Below are 19765 nucleotides of genomic sequence, written 5' to 3'. Positions count from 1 at the left end.
TTGGGCAGAAGTTGTGGCGTGTGCGGTTTATTTATCAAACCGATCGCCAACAAGAAGTGTTTGGGGAAAAACACCACAAGAAGCAAGGAATAGAAGAAAGCCTAGTATCTCCCACTTAAGAGTCTTTGGGAGTATAGCTCTTGCACATATACCAGATGAAAGAAGAACCAAACTTGATAACAAAAGCGAAAGTTTTATCTTTATTGGTTATGATGCACATTTCACAGGCTATAAGCTGTATAATCCAGACAGTAAAAAAACAATAATTAGCCGAGACATGGTGTTTGACGAAGAAGAATTATGGAATTTTGTATCTTATAACAGTGACTTCAATATCGCCCCTCCATCTAAAGATGGACCAATATCGGTCGAACAGAATGGAGAAATGCAACTACACCCTACGACTCCATCTACTGCAATTACACCCGAAGATGAGTCACCTTCGTCACATTCAAGTGGGAGCCAAAGAATCGTGCCACGGATACGAAGTCTTCGAGAAATATATGAAGAAACCGAGTCATCTGGTAATCTCACTCTTTTCTGTCTTTTTGCTGATTGTGAACCAGTAAGCTTCCACAAAGCTGCTCAAGAGACGAAATGGCAAAATGCCATGGATGAAGAAATTAAGTCTATCGAGAGGAACAATACTTGGGAACTCGTTCCACTCCCAAAAGGGCATAAACCTGTTGGTGTCAAATGGGTGTACAAGAGAAAGAGAAATGCCAAGGGAGACGTTGAAAGATCCAAGGCCCAATTAGTGGCAAAAGGATACAGTCAGAGAGCCGGCATTGACAATGATGAAGTATTTGCTCCTGTTGCTCGTTTAGAAACTATACGACTAATCATTTTTCTTGTAGCTCAACACAAATGGAAAATACATCAAATGGATGTAAAATCTGCATTCCTAAATGGAGTTCTCGAAGAAGAAGTTTACATCGAGCAACCTTTAGGGTATAAAGAGAAGGGACATGAAGAAAAAGTTTTGAAGTTAAAGAAGGTTCTTTACGGGCTAAAACAAGCACCAAGAACATGGAATAGTCGGATCGACAAGTATTTCCAAGAGCATGGTTATACAAAATGTCCATACGAGCATGCCCTCTGTATCAAGATCAAAGAGGATGTGTTGATTGTGTGCCTATACGTGGATGACTTGATCTTTACAGAAAATAATCCACACCTGTTTGATGACTTCAAGCAAGAAATGGCCAAAGAATTTGAGATGTCAGATATCGGGCTTATGGTGTATTATCTTGGCATTGAAGTGAAGCACGAAGAAGATGAAATTTTTATTTCACAGGATGGCTATGCAAAAGAACTCTTGAAAAAGTTCAAAATGGAAAATTGCAAGTCAATCAACACACCAATGGAATACGGAATCAAGATATCCAAGCATGAAGAAGGAGAAAACGTAGATCCAACTTTTTTCAAATGTTTGGTAGGCAGTCTACGTTATCCACCTGTATAAGGCCGGATATTCTGTATGCAGTTGGACTGGTAAACCGTTACATGGAATCTCCAACAACCACCCATTTTCAGGCCGCAAAGAGAATTATTCGCTATTTAAAAGGTACTATGCACTTAGGCTTGTTTTATTCAGTTTCTAAAAATTACAAGCTTATTGGATATAGCGATAGTGATTGGGGTGGAGACATAGACAACGAAGGAGTACTACTAGCTTTGTCTTTTTTATGGGAAATACCGCCTTCACATGGATGTCAAAGAAATAACAGATTGTCACATTGTCGACTTGTGAAGCGGAATATGTCGCAGCTACTGCATGCGTGTGTCATGCCATTTGGCTTAGAAATCTATTGAAAGAAATAGGCTTAATACAAGAAGAGTCTACCAGAATCTATGTTGACAACAAGTCAGCCATTGCTCTAGCAAAGAATCCAGTATTCCATGATCGAAGCAAACACATCGACATTCGCTACCATTATATACGGGAGTGCATTGCAAGAAAGGAAGTGCAAGCTGAATATGTGAAGTCACAAGATCAAGTTGCAGATATTTTTACCAAGCCATTGACAAGTGAAGACTTCATAAGATTAAGGACTCTACTTGGAGTTACTGGATCAAGTTTAAGGGGGAGTGTTGGAACATAACCTTGATCTACGAAGCCCAGCAAAAAGAAGCTTCGGATTTTCAGTGTGCTGGCAAGAGAGGTCGGCAAGAACCATGCGCTGGCAAGGAAGTCGGCAAGCTCAATGCACTGGCAAGGAAGACGGTAGAACCAATGAAGGTGTTAGGCAACGATGAAAGGTGTATGCGGTGCCGATTAAATCCAAATATCTGTAAATAGGACCTTAAACTATGTAATCTATCATCCAGAAATAAAACGAAAGTTCAGAGAGCTTTGTTGTCCGAGAGAGTTTAAATTTTTGGTAAGAGACGAGCTTTGATTATTTCCAATAGAAGCTCTAAATAAGCTCTCCTTTGTTGATGATATTTATGCAATATCCTGAGGAAGAAAAAGAGAAACATATTTGAAGTTCACTGGAGCCATGACCTGGAGCGTCTAGCCGATTGTCACCCCGAAAAATCTCAGACACTCTTTTTTCCCTTATTTTACCATCCTCATCATCTGACCCACTCATACATTGCCTCCCTAACGCTAGCTCCAGTCCCGCCATCATTTCATAATTGAAGGCCCCAACTGTATTTACATTGGTTTCATTTTTGTAGCTTACATCGAGCATCCAGATTTTATCCGTCCCCTCTAATCCTTTGCTATACTCGCAGTTATAGAATATAACCAGGCCTGGCTTTCAATTCCTTATCCCTCACAACCCGGTTCCAGCCCCTTATAAACACCTAGATTTGGCTATTCCAATAACAATACCTGAATTTTCACGACCTCAGATATTTATCGAAGAAAACCAACTGAATGTCCTCCCTCTTCTCACCTTCTTCCGCCTTCGGGACGGGAGGGAAGAACTTAACCGACCGTTGTAAAAAATCAAAGGATGGGGGCCCGCCTGTATCAGGCCAAAACCATGGTATCTTAAGTCTGCATTAGAACAGTCCTCAAATGTGAATCAAGACCTTTCAGGATCGTTGCCGTTCCCTCATTAGGAAAAGGTTGGAGATTCAGGTATTCACAGTTTATCTTATCTCGTCTCTTTCTTTATCAGTTTGTAATGAACCAGTTATCGGCTCCCATACTACCTTACAGGATCCATGTGAACATCTGTACTCGGGTTAATTCTCCTGTCGAGGATGAGCATAGGGAATAGACCCGTCGGTGAGCTAGTAAAATAACTGAAGTGTCAAACATAAGAACGACTGCTTCAAAGTACAATGCGACAGTCACTACTGAGTATTTTTGCGATTGTTATGCATGGATTAGAATAATCATCAGGTACTCCATACAAGTTCTACTAAATTAAAATAAAAATAAAAGGCAAAAAGAAAAGGAAAGAGAGATTTGATTATTAACACTTGTACCTCTCCTATCGTTACTCATATAGGTTTCTGGGACAACAATGCAAGCAATAAGGTTTTATAGTAACTCCAATAGGCATTCTATCTAATGTTTGCAACTGCTAAATCTTTACGTGATGATCTAGCAGAGCAGTCATCAGGAGTACCTGAAGCTGAAAGCACGTGTGGAGGCTCTACAGCGATCCCAGAGGTGAGATGCCACTATTTGACTTGTCTTACATATCTAATTGCTTTTTGAAGAACATAAGCTGCTACCTTTGATATGATGATCTGGATGCTTCCTATTGAAGATTTAGTTACCGTGGTAGTGGGATGCTGAAACAAGGTTTTTATCGTGCCTTGAAATCCCTCTCACGACAGAATCGTCCTGTCATTGGGACCAATTCTCCTCAGTCCCGTTGTGGGACAAATATGTTAATTGGGTGTGAGAGGCACCCTGAATTACTGTTTCAACATATTCTATCTCGTTATTGTGCTTAGGGTCAGTTTAGAACCCATGAAAAATAAAATAAAATAAGAATTTAACCATTATTGTTCTAATAAATAGTTGGTGAAAAGGAGAATTTGATCATTATCTCATTTTTACTAACTATTTTTTAGAATAATTATAATCAATTCTCATTTTTTTTTCTTTTCTAAGGGTTCCAACAGATCCCTAGTGTCTGGACTCAATATGGTATCTTGAAACGGGCAAGAAGTCTAGGGGTGGAATCGAGCCGAGCCGAGCCCAAACCTACCTATATTCGAGCCAAACTTGATATAAATATTTCGAACTCGAGCTCGAGTCGAGCCTAAATTGTTGTCGAGCTTGAGCCTAATAATTTTAATCGAGTTCGAGCCAGGCTCGAGCTCCAACATTCATTTAAAACTTTTCAAAAAATATATGTCTCGAGTTCGTGCTCCAACATACATTTAAAACTTTTCAAAAAATACATGTCAAATAAATTGTATATAAAATTATGCATACATTTTACATAAAATTGGGAATGACCTCCACTTAAAATTAGGCATAAGGGTGCATCGAATCCAGGAGTCCGAACCTTGTTCAAGCCAAGTTTGATTTAAATATTTTGAACTCGAGTTCGAGCCGACCCTAGCCTCGAACCTAAAATTTTAATTGAACTTGAGCCTAATAATTTTAATTGAGTTTGAGCTCGAGCTCTAGCTGAGTTCGAGCTTAACCTACATTTAATACTCTATATAAAATATATGTCAAATAAATTATATATAAAATTATGCATACATTTAAAAAAAAAAAAGAATGATAGGGGAGGTTCAGGATTGAATTTCAATAATGGATTAAAACGCACCAATATTAATCTTTTTACTCCAAATGTTGTCTAGCTTGTTTTGTAATTTTTGAATCTGGCCATAAATTTACTATGATCTCCTTAGTGCTCCTAATTGAAAATTTATATTCTAGGAAAAAATAGAAATGTTTTTCCTATGATACATATTTCCAAAAAAAAAACCTTTAAATAAAATCTTATTACTATTAGTGACTTATTAGAAAATTATAAGAAATATTTTAAAATTTTCTTAGGAAAGTTAAATGGACCTCTTATTGCCTCTTCTAGGGAAATAAACAAAAAATAATAATCAATCTAATATATTACAATACTTATCGATAAACTTTTAATCAAATAAAATGTCAAACACAAAATTGCTATGAAAATTGCCTTATGCTAAAAGTATTATAGCATCAACTTTCATATACTTAATCAAAAAATTTCTATACGTTTTTCTTACCCATCTTGGCAGAAAATCTTACTTAGAAAATTATATGATTTTTTTAATAAGAATTTTCAATTAGAAATACGTCTACAAAAAACATGAGACACTAATAGTCCCTAGAAACTTATTTCTACTAAAATATATTTTCAATTTCTTCAAGAGCCATGAGGAAGAATTTTTCCCCCCCTCGCTCTCGCTTTCGCTCCCACTCCCCCGCTCCCGATCCTGACTTAGCTCATTAACGAGTCAGTTCACGAGCCGTCAAGCCAAACCTGGATTTGATCGAACTCGGCTCGTTAATTTAAACAAACTAATCCCGGATCTCAAACTCAGCTCAAGATCCAGGGATACCGAATCGAACCAAGCCAGCACTGAGCCGAGCTCGAGCAGCTCGCTAGTTGGCTCTATTTGAAGCCACCCCTAGCAAGAACAAGAATACTGCAGGCTCAATTGATATTACATAACTCAAAAATAATGTCTAGAATCATACATTTATTTTTTTCAGATATGGCAGCTTTTATTACAGTTTTTTTTCTAAATCATTATAGTATCTGTTAAATATAGGGAACAATTATTCTTTTTCATTTTTTTAGAAAAGAAAAACCGATCTACAACTCCTTCCCACCATTGTTGAATGCGATTTTTCTCAGGTTATATTAACTTTTCTTATGACTAAAACTTCTCACATAACCACATACGTCCACTAAATTTAAACTACAAAGTTTATCTAGAAATATGTAACCTAAATGATCATATTTGAGACATGCCCTTATAACAAAAGGTAATATCCACAAGTCCAAAATTTTGCCCTAAATTTAAACACGGCCACATATTTACCGTATGAGAATGTTCTAAAGTTAGAACTTTATGAAACCTTCTCTCAGTAGTGCAACTAAAATGAATTTCGTAGGAACTTTAAGGATCATATGAAATGATTAAGTCCGAATGTATAAAATTTTTGAAAGAATTATTTTAAGAAAAAAGTGCACCCACATCTTGCTTTCTTTTTTGACAAGGAAAAGGGGGAGGGTGAACCTCTCCCCAATTCCTCTACCTACACATTGAGGAAGAGGAGAGTGCACCTCTCTCATTATCTCCATGTGCTAGACATTAGGACTACTGATCCTTCTCTTTCTCCCCTTTCGCACCCACCCAAAGAGTATTTTCTATCCCTTTTCTTCTATTTGCTTGGCTGTTTATGCTAAAGGGGTAGGCAAATCTTTGCCCTCCTAAATGGATCTCTCGAACCGCTTATTTTAAAAAATCCTTGGACTCAATCAATCACCTAGGCAGGAATGAAACCGGGTCCTACAGTGTATGTAAGAAGACCATTCTCATACACTCAGCTGACTAGTGATATCCCATCTCCCTCCCTCCAGGCCACCTCTCCTCCCCAGTTCATGTGCTTAAAGGGAAGAGAGACTTCTGTATCTTCTTTATTTTAGATATCTGTTTAAAAAAACGTGTAATTGAAAATTAAAGAAGATTAAACATTTCTACGAGTTATGGTTCTATTCTCAATATTTTGAATTTGATTAAATATGAGTATACAAAAAATTGTTTCTGCACCTCGAATTAGACAAAAAAGTAATGTTGTATTTCCAAATTGTGTAAAAGTGAAAGTGTGCTTGGCACTGGAGGATTTATTAAATTACTCGCAGTGTTATTTTTTCTTGCTTGAACATTGACTTGAAACAAACAACTGTGCCATTCGTTATATCTTAAGATTATGCTTAAAAAGGTAAAAAAGTGTTTATCTTGAAACTAGGTGTGAGTCTGGTTCTCTGGAATATTTGGCGTGATTTCTCTTATTTTGCGATTGAAATGATTTAAAACAATACTAACTTGTACAAATGGCTTCAGGAATCTTTTGGGTGAGGACCTGGGTCCTCTTTCAGGGAAGGAGCTTGACCAACTTGAAAGGCAGTTGGATGTGTCCTTGAGGCAGATTAGATCAACAAGAGTACTACTCTTTCCTACTAGATACCTGTTTTCATATTTACAGCATGTCACTGAATTAAAAAGTGACCAAAAGGGATATCATCATCATGAAAATGAAGAGTGTTGACCTTGACATATGGCTCTGGTTGTCAAACCCATAAAGAAAGTTCCCTTGCATTACGAGACTGTTCGTCCATATTAGGTGTCCCGTTGGATGATAAGTTCTCATTCAAATGCATGTCCAATTAGACAGCCACACTTGTTACGTGACACTTATTTGTGTCGATATGACGCTCATCCAAATTCAAGTACAGTCTCCTAATGGGAGCTGGCGAGGACAGAGTTTGTTTGGAACCGCATAGAAAAAAAAAAGAATCTAACCATTATTATTCTAAAAAATAGTTAGTGAAAGGAGAATTTAATCATTATCTCATTTTCACAAACTATTTTTGGGGAATAATAATGGTAAGAAAAAAAAAATCTTTTCTAAGGATTCCAAATAGACCCTCAAGGAATCCAAATCCAACAATATCTTCCTGATGTCAAATTTAGTTCCAACTTGTTATTTTTAGATGAGTACCTCTTATCTTGAGTTCTCTTTTGACAGACACAATACATGCTCGATCAGCTAGCCGATCTTCAAAGAAAGGTACGACGTTTAAAAAACCAGGCTGTCTTCTCTTTGTAGTCTGTTTCCCTATATCTTACTTTTCCACATTGCATTGTTTGCACAGGAACAAATGCTTAACGAAGCTAACAAAGCCCTCAAGAGAAGGGTAAGCAGATTTTTGCACTTACAGTGTTTGCTGCAAATAAGATTGTGAAGATTCCAAGAAGTCTAAACCCTAAACAGAAACATTGTTAAAAATTAAAAGCCTAAAAAAAAAAAAAAAATCCAAAAGTCGGTTCCTTAAAGTTTGTTGTTTATACAAAGTTATTGTTTAAGAATCAGAAAATCTTTCTGAAAGTGAGACAGTGACCCATTAATATGAAGCATAGAACATGAACATCAATGTATTAGAGAATTAAAGAAAGCATGCCAATGCCAATATGATTGAATCTCACCAGCCTTCAGGTATGGGAGTGATGACAACTGTGGGAAGGTTGCAGATGAACGGTGCCGAGTTTGTTTTCCTCATAACCATTGGACAACTTGATCCCTTCTTTTATTTCTTTTCCTACATGCTTCCTTTTTCTATGCATATAAAAAATGTTTTTCTGTGCTACCTGCAATGGTTGAATTTCTTTGTAAGATGCCTCTCGCAGACTGAATATTATTAGGGACGTAAGTCCTTCTGTTAGCATCTAAAAGCTTTAATTGGCTATGCAGCTGGAGGAAGGGAACCAGCCGAACCCACACCAAGCATGGGACCCCAATCAGCATGCTCTGGGATACGGCAGACAACCCGGACAGCCTCAGGGCGATGGATTTTTTCATCCTCTGGAGTGCGAACCAACGCTCCATATCGGGTAATACGTTTGTACATTGTTTCTAGTCCATCATAAGTCAGTCGTTGTGCAATGGGACGAACCCTTTTAGCTGACTACTTCGAAATCTTGTTACTGGTGATCACTGCCCACCCATGTTTGCAAAGCAAAGATTGAGCTGCCATTTTTCTTCACAACTCACTCCCAAGACCTGAGATAGCTTTACCTGATTGCTCTTCATGAGATGCATCTCCTCTAATTACTCTTCTTTACTTCAACCGTAGCCAATCTGTGCTGTTTTTTTTTTCTCATGTATAAAACCTGAGATAGCTTTTCTGGATCTCTATATTAGATGCATCTATCCTAATTAGTTTATTTACTTCAACCTCAGCGTGACTGAAACGTCTCTCTAGTAACTGAATGCTCAAAATTGTGAGTTTACAGGTACCAGCCCGAACAAATAACCATAGCTGCACCGGGGCCAAGTGTGAATAATAATTATATGCAAGGATGGCTGGCCTGAGAGGACTCTAACTACGGTATGTATGCTTCAGTTATCTTACTGTACAAGTGTATTTGATTCGACACAGGTGCAAAGCAACGAATGTTTCTCTTCAGACAAATTCCTAAAAAGAACTTTATGCCGTGAGCATATCTGTAAAGGATACCATGTGCTTTTATTGAATTCATAGCATGCTAAAGAGATTTGATTACAGATTTAAATTACCATATATATCCAAAAACTGTGGTATATATTAAAAACCGAGATATTTGAATCTAGCTTTGTCCGATAAATTTATTTTTAGCCTCAGGAAATCTCAGTTTGAGCTCCTTCAAATTTATTTTAGCAATGGAAGATCTTTTTTAGTGAATTTTTCAAACCTGAATCCCACATGATTTGTTAATAGATGCTTTCTTATATGACAATTATCAATTTATTATTGTAGAGTTACACTATTATAAGCTATTTGAACAAATATTTCAATCTAGGATTTACTAAACCCATAGGATAGTATTAGGCTGGACCTCCAATCACTTGAAAATGGTGAGATTTGAGCTTAAACTTTACAAGTAAGAGCACATCCTCGAGAAGATCTCCTTTTCCTAGACTACTTAGGGCTCCCCTCCCTTGGGAACTGAGGTGAAAGGTGCCCCTAACCTCCCCGCCATTAACCTCCTTTGTTAGTGAAGAAAAAGGATGAGAGTCACCAACCGTACCCACCAAAGACGACAAAGACAAGCTGTTTGTCTCATGTATTGCAACCGACAGCAGACTTTGGTAATTTACTTTTCCGACACTCTACCGCCTTTTTCATTTTCGAGTAAATTTCAGGGTACTTACAGGTGACATTACCGACCAGATTGCCTCGGGTGCCAACTCGACTTGTGATTCGCCTGAATCAGCTCAACTTCGAAGAGTCCCATTCTTCCAAATTGGGTAAGTGGACTCGTACTCGGAACGCCACGCACGCGAATCAGCTCCTGAGTTGGAAAGCCTGGTACCAACTACCGACTACCTGGTATAAACGGATAATCTTCCAGAAAGAAAAAATACTGAGCTCACAATAAATTGTCCACATTCCAGAATGGTTCGAGTCAATCCTCTTCCATCGTCAGCATTCCATACCTTTCCTTCCACGCTTTATCTTTTCCCGACTCTTTCTGCCTCTACAATCCAACATACAACCGCCAACACTTCCTATCTAATCCTTCTACCTGTAATATAATATCAGATGCGCTTTTTCCTTGGAAAAGACACGCCGATTGAGAGAAAAAAGCTAGTTTATCCGATCGCCTCGATCTTGCAAAACTACAAGCCGGACTTTTGGAAGGGTTTGCCGCTTGCTATTGGGATTATCCTTTCGTTCTTGTCACTTCATACCCCCAAGCAATCGGAATTGAGATTGGGATTGTTTCGTGGGTTAGGCTTATCTGTTTTGCTTTTCTTCTGAATTTCTCATTTTTTTTTGTTTGAGTGTTTGGCTAAAATGAGGGGTCAAGATCAGCAATCCAGGGTCTTCTACGAGCTCTGCGCTCTTCTTCTCAGCATCCTCCGGCCGTCGCCGCCGCCGCTTCCCATACCTTACTCGAGTTCCGCGTCGTCCATGGCGGTGTCTTCGTCGAGACGGACGGAGGTATCTCCGGCAGGATTTGCTTCGCTGCTTCTTGGGGTGTCCCTGGCGTTGATGTTGTGTGGATCGGTGACGTTTGTGATTGGGTTCATTTTGATGCCCTGGGTCCTGGGTATGGTCATGGTCTTTTTTCTGGTTGGATTGATCTCAAATCTATCGTGTTTGGGGCGGACAATTTTGTTAGGAAATCAGTCGACGACGCATCGAGCGGCTAGAAAGGAAATGCAGGGTAATTTCTTGCTTACTTTCATAAATAAGTTGCCGTTCTAATGGATTTTCTTTTGTACCTATGGGTTTGAGCTGGTGATTTCTTGGTCCTAAACTTTATATTAACTGATTTGTCGCGGATCAGGATATCTCTGTTCCTTGTTGTCAAAATACTATGTTTTCTGTCCTCTTTTTTTTTTTTTTCAGTGTGTTACAGAGCGTCCTGTAGTTGTTGCAATAAGCTGGATGATATTTTAATTTCTTGAAACGATGAAATTGAAAATGTCTATCAAAAAAGTAAATAGGGCTACCAAGATTGATTTTCATTCATCATTAGGAAGGTCTGTTTTTTTAGGGAGATGATAGTGATTTTCATAAATCAAGATGAATTCTGCTCCATCCTGAGGAACTCCTTTTTTTATGGTGAGCATCATTGTAATTATCAGTGTTGCCTAATACCATGTTTGTTGGGGCTGGATGCATGGATCCTTCTCCCATCTCACCTAAACTCTCTTATATGATAGCTCAATTGTTATTTCTTTTCTCTTCCTATCTTCTGGCACCTCTTTTATTCCTGTACTTTTTTTTTTTTTGGTTCTTCCTCTGTTTCCCTTGTTGTTTGTGGATTGGGGCTTTAATAGTATGAGGTTTTGGGCTGAAGATTCGCTGAGTTTTGGCTTGTATTTTGTGTGTCTAACCCAACATTCAAGAAAGTTTACCAAAAATTGAATGCGGTTCTCACTACCTTGAAGATAAAATTCTAGTCTCTTGAAATGATGACAGTATGAATAGGTTATCAAGAACTTTAGAGAGGTTATAAACTTAATTTGAGAAAGAAAGAAAAAAAGTCATGGTCATTATCAACATTGCCTAGGCTTGGCTGCATCAACCCTCCCCGACTCTGCTTTGTCATTGAACATCTCAATTGCTAGATTTCTGTTGATTCTTTCTTCATTTTTTCATCAATGTAAATTTTTATTCTTCTCTATTTCTCTTATTCCGTGTACCAAATATAATACCCATCTCACTATCTGCAGTTAGTAAACCTAGGGAAGGATGAGTTTGAGTAAGGTTGGCAACCAATGTTTTATCTCTGTCAAAACTTAGAACAGAAAAGACCAATGGAGTGACCACAGAAACTATTTAACATTTCCGAAACTTGTTATATGCTATTGAGAAACCTTTATCTTCCTTCAATTGGTACTGCAACAGTTATTCATCCTCTGCTTGATAGAATCTCATAAAATGGAGTTTGATTAAATAAGATGTTGAGTTTCAGATATTTTGATCTACCCTTTACATTTTTATTTATCTAGTGTTTGGATTGATAGAATCTGGCTGTCACTCATAATGACTCCTGGGCAAAGATTTTACATTGGATAACAATAGAGTGCCCATCATTTCAAGTGCAATGAACTGTTCCTGTGTGGTTGGAGGATATTACCTTCTGAAACTTTTTTTTAATTGCATTTATCACTTGAATAAGCCACTGGTTGAGCTTCTTGATCACGGATATGCGAAGGACTTTTTGTAGATATGTGTATTACTTGTGCAGGCAACTTGTTTTGGTGAACCAGAAGTTCATTTTCTGTGGTGTGGATTCCAGATTAAGTTGTAGCCAAGGACTTTGCATTATTGATCTCATTTTCCACATCTGCTTCCATTGGTTCATTTATCCTTCATTCTGATTCTCCTCAGCGAGATAGTGGGTGCTTAGTAATTTCTTGCTTCGGTTTTTCCTTCCTTATGACGAAGTTTGCAACAATGTTTTTTTTCCTACCAACTTAAACCATGAAATTGCTTATGCCATCCATCTTCTACCTGCAGGCCAATTTTTCTCAAAACTCCCAATCCTGTAGATATGAAGCAGCCAACAAATGGATAAATATAGACCGTCTTTCTTGTGAAGATTCTTCCTCAGTCTCTCTGAATGATCAGCTGCAACCCAGTCCAAGCACAAGATCATCCCAATTTTGCTTCACTATTTATTCGTAGTGCTCTGAGTGTGGCTTTTATTAAATCGTATTAGATTCTTCTCAATCTCGTTATAAGATTCTTCACTAATACCCCATTAGTCGTCCAATACTAACAAATCTGATCCTTTGTGTCGAACCAAACTAATATGAAACATCCTTGAACTTTAAAAGCCAGAAACAAACATCACATCAGAGGGTTTTTTAGCAGGCTCATCGATAATGGGCCTACATGGACTCACTAAGCAAGGTATTTGATTTGGATGAATATGAATTAGATATATATAATCTTCTAGGGATGCAATTGACAGCCCATTCAGAAACTGATTCCACTAAATGAAATGATACAAGTAGGGGAAAGGAAGATTGTCACACTGCTGCCTCATATTACGATCTTATTGCCCAGCAAAAAAAAAAAAAAACAACTGGTATAGGATTCCCAAATGTTCTTTGGTGAGAATACAACACAGTGAAAGTAAATTATTTGAAACCACGTTTTTGGTCAGGATCCCAGAGGCTAAATCGCAAACGGCTAGTTTGGCAGACTCCCATTCTCATGGAGCTCTGTGTTCCACATATGACCCAGAGAGCCCAGAGGTTCCAAGAACAGTGACCTGAAAAAGAGCAAAAAAAGTGAAATAGCATTAAGAGCATTTCAGTCCATTTGTCAACTATTCATGAATTGAATGAAGAAGACTCCAAACATCCAGTTGCTATTTATGAAAAGACCAATTATTTAGAAGCTCTATCCAGAGTGTCATGGTGTAGTAGAGAGCTAGCATTTATGTAACATCCTCACACAGAACATGATTTTACCTTCCCCCATTCTGAACCAAGGCCACCACATCTCAACTTTAACTGAATCATCTTTGATCCTAACTCTGTTTCAACTTTCTTTCTCAGAAACGTCTCGTCAGGGCCAAAAGCATCTAAATAGGCTGAGTAGCGATCGTATGCTGCAGTAAGGGCGTCTTGAAGGTCCTTAGCCAAGGGTCCCACATTCTGCAAAAACAAACCCAATGAACAATTGTCAGACAGAACCATTTTGTTCTAAAAGATCTTCCGATATAGTGACTTAATTCATGGAACAGACCATATAACTCTTTGAATATAAAAGGCTACAGCCCTTTGATTCGTAACTACTACTGTGGCAATATGAGGCTAATAAACCCACTTACCTCACCACCTAGCCCAATGCTATCATCAAGCTCCATTCTCAGAGAAACCAAGATTCCGGCAAAATGTTCAACTGCTTCAGCAGCACGTAGTAAGTTAGCCAAAGCCTCCTGGCCTGCCTTATCCTCTGTATTTTTTGACAAAGTCTTTTCGGCATCCTTAATGACAGCGTGAGGGAGCTCATCCCAGCTTGCAGCCATTAAATCCTTGAAAACTCCTTTTATCTCAGGATCACTTATGGACGGCAAGGTGCTAACATCTGCACTGAATAGCCTCCTCCTAGTACTAATGCCTGCCACGGAAGGAAGCTTGAAATCCAAGACTGCAAAAAAAATGGGGAGAGCGCATGAGTGCAACAGTATGGTACAATTTTAGATATATAAGTATATAGATAGATAGATAAAACGGTTGCTAGATAGATTTACAGACAATAGACTGAAAGAGAAAGGAACAGCACGAAGAAATGAATAAATATTAAATAGTACAGAACTTGTATTAACCCAGATAAACAAGTGAAAAGCGTGCACTTCGAATGATGATTACTCATCACAAACTGTTAGCTGCTCCTGCGAGTAAGGATGGCAATGTGTTAGGTTGTGGTTGGGGTCGGAGTCAGAGTCGGAGTCGGAGTATTACGATCATGCTCTACTACCCTGCCTTGCCAATCCATCCTTACAAAAACCAGCAACAGGGTTGAATTTTCAACCCCATTCCCACCCCGTCAAAACATGCCCCAACTCTGTTCCCACCCTGTCCCTGTGAAACCCCCGGATCCCCACAGTTGAGGCTTGAGCTCATCCTCCATGAAAAATCACAAACAATTAACGTAGTCTGAAGTACAATTCAATCAATAAATATGCACAAGAGAAAAGGGGGTTCCCCATTACAAATGATAAAATACACAACCAAAATAGCAATAGCCACAACAAAATAATTTGACTAGAGTTAAAAATTAAAAAAAAAAAAACACAGATTCAATGTAGCATGAGCTTCCTGAAGAATGGTCACATAAAACACCCACAATAAAAGAAAGAAGAACTTCGATTTAACAAATCGATTCCAATGAAGACTACCACTGAAATTATTCACAACGAATACATTCACAATCCTTACTCGGAAAGAACCCCTTAGATCCTATTTGTAAAACGTTCCTCCCCACTCCAAATCCTGGAAGAAAATTGAAGAGGAAGAAAAAGAAAACTAAGAATATAATTCAACATACTTGATTTCAGCACATGCAATGACTTGCCTTTTTCAATCCTATTCTTCCTTTAACTTGTGCTTATTCATTGGCAAAGGAAGAGACACTGTTTAAAAAATGGTCAGAGACTGGTGGAAGGAGGAAGAAATGGTGGCACCTGATGGGGATTGCCAGTGGAGAGCCCTTGCTTAAAAGACATCGACAACATGCTGAGGAAATTTCGTACAAGGAGAGCTTCTGCCTTTTCAGTCTCTTGATAGCCCACAATGTTTCAAGGGGGGATGGATTTGGGTGAAAAGGGGAAAAGTTTTGACCCTTTTTATTATACCATTTATGCCTCCCAGTAATCTGCTTTTACCATTTTTTCAGTTGTTATTTTATTTTCATTAAATAAAAATAAATGGTAGCAATGTAACATAAAATATATGTAGATATATATACTGGATCAGGTGTCAGGTTGTAAGGGTTAACCCCATCTCTGACCAAACCCCACCCTACGGGATAGATTCTATAACCCATTCCCACCTTAGGCAGGTTAGGTCAGGTGGGTTCCCCATTGAACTCGCCCCATTGCCATTTTTACCTACGTGTTACTTAAGTTTCATATTAGACTTATTTTATTCTCTCTCTAGGCTCCTTTTTCACATGCAATTGATAGAAGGATTTCACAAAATAACATAAGTGTACTTGAAAGAGAGAGATTGGTCATCCCGGGGATACCATCTACAAGCACATACAAGTAATTTGACCAAGATCAGCACTAAAATCTGTTCTTATCTATATAAGTACTTGATTCCATGTCTTGGAGCCCCAAGAAAGAAAAGGCATTTGTAGGACAATTTTTCCCTCAAACATCAAATTTGATAGAAAGGGCAGTGCTAGAAATTTTCATTGCTAGAAGTGATGAACTTAATCAAGCTGTGAACTCAACCATGTTACTGAAATCATGCTCAAAGATAGCTTTTACACTCTGTCTGATTTCAAGAGGCTACATGCAAGGTGGGTAAAGTGTCAAGAGGAAGCCAAATGTTCTCATTCTATATGTATACTTAAGAGCAATCCATTTCCTCCACATTCTATCTTTATCAATGCTTAACTTCCCCAACCATTTTGTCAGAGGCCAGATTCTTATACAAAATTTGCCACAGGCCACTGCCTGCACTGGGGACACAAACCTTCCAGCAGATTTTTTTTTTCTTTTTTTTTGTTTGAATTTAAGAGACCTTTCAGTTGACTAAAAGGTATTAGAAAGAAGAAGTTCTCAAGTCTCCTCCAAATAAACTTTCCTTCAATAGTCTCAACACAGTTTGCATAGAAGTCTGAAAACTAAGAAAAAGGAAGAATTTAAGAGGGGAAAGTGGAAGAGAAGAAAAAGAGAAAGGAGAGAATGACTGTGTTGAGAAAGCAGTCATGCTAGGGTGTCTGGTCGACCCCTAACTCCTATTAAACAGCTTAAGTGATTACAAGGAAAAAAAACATATTACAACTATTACACTTATCTCACTTACGGCCATAAAACAGCAACGAAAAAAGACAAAAACAGTTACATCTCTGAACATATCTAATTAACATCTTTCTAACTAGAACTTCAGGACACAATACACTCTAGAAAAATTACCAAAAGTACCCCTGAAATTTAATAAAGTCAAACAATGCTGGAAGGTTGTAAATTGGATGCCTGCCAAGGTAGATTTGATAAGGGTTTGCATAAAAGTCGAACAAGGCAGAAAGGAGAGGTTGTAAATTGGACACCTGCCAAGGTAGATTTGATAAGGGTTGCCTAACCAACAATGAGAGGAAGTTAACTTGCCAAGTTAATATCCACTTGTCAAATATCTTTTTTTAAGCAGATTTAGTTGATCTACAAAGGAATAGGCAAAAGCCAAGATTTGGAGGGGAGCCTGATCAACAGCCAAAGACAGGACATATCTTCAATAATACCAAGCCTAAAGTTGATGACCAACAATTAAGGATCGACCACATTGCATGTCACCCTGTTATTAGCTCATAGATGAAAAGAATTATTAGACATCCTCGGCACAAAAACAATCAGGGGATCAGTAAATTCGAGAACAAACACTCATGAAAAAGAAAAAAAAAAAAAAAACAAGTTGAGCTAGACAAGGAGAACCAACCATTTCGTTACAAAGAAGATGGTTCCAAATGCTTCACCCATAGTATAAATTGAATGCTCTTTAACAAGCCACACTCAAAGCTATTAATGAGGAAGAAAGCAAAGAGCTAGCACCCAATTTGATTTTTCGGCTAAGACCTTGGCAGTAGTTAATAAGAGCTCGATATATGGCTTCTTTGTCTCGAATCACCTGGGATTTTGTGCCTTCTCTTTTATGCATAAGAGTAAGGAAAGATGCATTCATCTTGTTGAAGGTGATGTTCTAGTGTTAAGAGTCATCAAAGAGGTCAAAAATATATTGCCACAAAATATTCAACCTTATAGAAGTCAGCAATAAGAACTATCAAGTCATGGTGCCTCATCAAAGGATATAGAGGAGAGAATTGTTTCAAATTTTCCTGGGTGAAAGAGGGCTCATGCAGCTATTGAGGAATCCAAAGACTAAAAGGTTGAGCACAATAGGTTTCCACAAGAAATTTCCAGCATAAAACTATACAAAAAACCTCAAAGAATCAAGGGAGAGCTCGTGCCAAGGTCCATTGCGTGAAATCCTCCTCTAGATGAGAATGGTGTTCCTCAATGATGTGAAGAGAGTGACTTGATATGATAAGATCAGTTTTCTTTCTCTTCGCACTCTGAAAGACATCTCTCAACCATTCTTTGATTTTTGTCTTTAATTCTTATCCTTGAAGTTGAAGAAAAAAAATAATCAACCACTGCTATCAACATAAAAAGGGGAAATCGTGATCTTTTTAGCAAATCTTCTCAAAACCAATAGGAGAAGAGCCTCGATTTTGACATTGCAATCAGGAAAGTCTAGTCAGTCATCAGATTTCAACCAACTACAGATCACTAATAATCGCAAGGATTTTAGATATTGTCATCCTTTTTGTCTGAATTCATTTTGTCATTCCCTCATCAACCTTAAAGTCATGGCAGGTATAGAGTCTCTTCTTTTTTTGAACCAGCAAACTCTCAAAGATACACATGAGTAAACGAAACAGAGGATTCATAATTATGTAATAATATGCCGCAGGATTGAAGACGAATGGCAAAAAACCTCCCAATAAGCAAACTTCCTTGTGTACTCTCCTGGAGGTACGAAAATAGATACTATTTCTAAAATTTTGTTGCAAAGGAAGCAATTACCCATGTTGATATCATCAAAATTTCTTGGATGGGCTGCAAATGCTCATGTTGGAAAGAAAATACCAAACATGAAACTACTTCTCAGAGTTCTCTTTTTCTCTATATGTGCTTGTTTCCAAGAAGAAAAACAAAATTTATCTTTTTCTTTGACAGTTTGTCTTCAAGATACCGAATATAGCAAACATAGGGTGTCTGTTGTCTCCAAGGAAAAATATTTCTTTGACAATTTGTCTTCCAGTTACTGGATATAGCTAACGAAGTGGGGGTCATCTTCCACATTTCCAATAAAAATATAATAAGTAACTTGTGCACTATAACATCAATCATTCAGCCAACTACTAGATAATGAAATTACACACCGAAAAAAAAGTTCTTAAGCACACCAAAAGAAGAGATTAATTTATAAAAAACGTACTTTAAACATGCTGATTGCTTTGAGCAAATTTTCACCTACTATAATTATTAAACCAATTCAAAGGTCTTTATCGAAAAATCAAATCTAAGCTTTGATTAAATAAAATTTTAAGAAAATAACGATATACATTTCCATCCTTTAAGCAAATAAACTTATCTGCAAAGAGAAAAACAAAACAAAACAAAACAACCATAAGCTTTGCAAGAGCCAATTGAAGTAGACGAAAAGCCCCTACCATATCTAGTCGAAACCCGAGATGCAACTCCACTGAATTGTTGAATAAATTCAGAAAAATAGGGATTTAGAGCTTCAGAGACTCCATGAGGCCTCAAGATAAATTCCCTGCATGAACGACAAAAACCAGAGTGGCATAAGATAAATGCGCAAAGAACTTTCTCATCACGAAATACTGAAACCATATAAGAGCAATATACCCTTTCCCTCTCTGAAATGAAACTTCAAAACCCTCAATACTTAATGCGACAAAAAGATGGGAATTGAATTCAAAGGAAAAAGAGAATCGAATGAGTTGGGATCACAAACCGAGTTAGAACAGTGGAGGTGGGTGACTTAGAGTAGAAAGAAGGGAAGCCATTCCGATTCCTGGATAGCGCTCTCCAGGCCATCTCGTCTGTGTCTCTCTACTCTTGTCCTTCGCGACTGAGCTCCGAATCTGCTGAAATAGAAAAGATGTTGGCGACTTGGTACAGGGAACAGGAGTTGCAATAATCAAGCAAGTAATAGGACCCACCACGTAGCCCTCTCCGTCGGGGTGTGCGTGTCTCAGGAACCCGATACGTATCGGGTTGTATCAAAACGAAGGGGGCGTAT

At 38.0% G+C, this 19765-nt stretch overlaps 2 protein-coding genes across 10 annotated transcripts in view; one reads left to right on the top strand and one right to left on the bottom strand.

Moving 5' to 3' along the window:
• Positions 1-13045, top strand: part of LOC137962591 (agamous-like MADS-box protein MADS4) — a 28578-nt gene extending 15533 nt beyond the window's left edge. Inside the window, exons 3-10 of one of the 9 annotated variants that reach the window (XR_011115148.1) lie at positions 3573-3634; positions 7042-7141; positions 7727-7768; positions 7854-7895; positions 8450-8589; positions 8992-9086; positions 9909-10908; positions 12714-13045. Coding sequence is in view for 5 of the 9 variants with exons in the window: in XM_068809550.1 (XP_068665651.1) it covers positions 3570-3634; positions 7042-7141; positions 7727-7768; positions 7854-7895; positions 8450-8589; positions 8992-9070 (468 nt within the window). In the remaining 4 variants the exon portion in view is untranslated. The other 8 variants (XR_011115145.1, XR_011115147.1, XR_011115146.1 and 5 more) reach the window with 8 other exon arrangements.
• A 99-nt stretch (positions 13046-13144) lies between these two features.
• LOC137962590 (succinate dehydrogenase subunit 5, mitochondrial-like) lies at positions 13145-19641 on the bottom strand. Its single transcript, XM_068809546.1, has 5 exons — positions 19478-19641; positions 19170-19276; positions 14038-14357; positions 13676-13861; positions 13145-13473 (listed from the first exon to the last, which is right to left on the bottom strand). Exons 1-5 carry the CDS (start codon positions 19558-19560, stop codon positions 13414-13416), a joined length of 756 nt encoding a protein of 251 aa, XP_068665647.1. The 5' UTR covers positions 19561-19641; the 3' UTR covers positions 13145-13413.
• Between the last annotated feature and the right edge of the window lie 124 nt (positions 19642-19765).

Source organism: Aristolochia californica, unplaced genomic scaffold (assembly GCF_029961685.1).
Source record: "Aristolochia californica isolate CCGP_79_NKW_82.1479 unplaced genomic scaffold, dmAriCali1.0.hap1 SCAF_4, whole genome shotgun sequence".
NCBI lineage: Eukaryota > Viridiplantae > Streptophyta > Magnoliopsida > Piperales > Aristolochiaceae > Aristolochia > Aristolochia californica.
The sequence above is the reverse complement of the archived record's forward strand: the minus strand, read 5'-3'. Positions and strand labels throughout refer to the sequence as shown.

Excerpts from the sequence above, each read along its gene's own strand:
- LOC137962590 (XM_068809546.1), bottom strand. The coding sequence starts at position 19,560 with ATGGCCTGGAGAGCGCTATCCAGGAATCGGAATGGCTTCCCTTCTTTC. Across the intron at positions 19,277-19,477 it reads ACCTCCACTGTTCTAACTCG|GGAATTTATCTTGAGGCCTC; the intron begins GTTTGTGATCCC and ends TCGTTCATGCAG. Across the intron at positions 13,862-14,037 it reads GCATTGGGCTAGGTGGTGAG|AATGTGGGACCCTTGGCTAA; the intron begins GTAAGTGGGTTT and ends TTGTTTTTGCAG.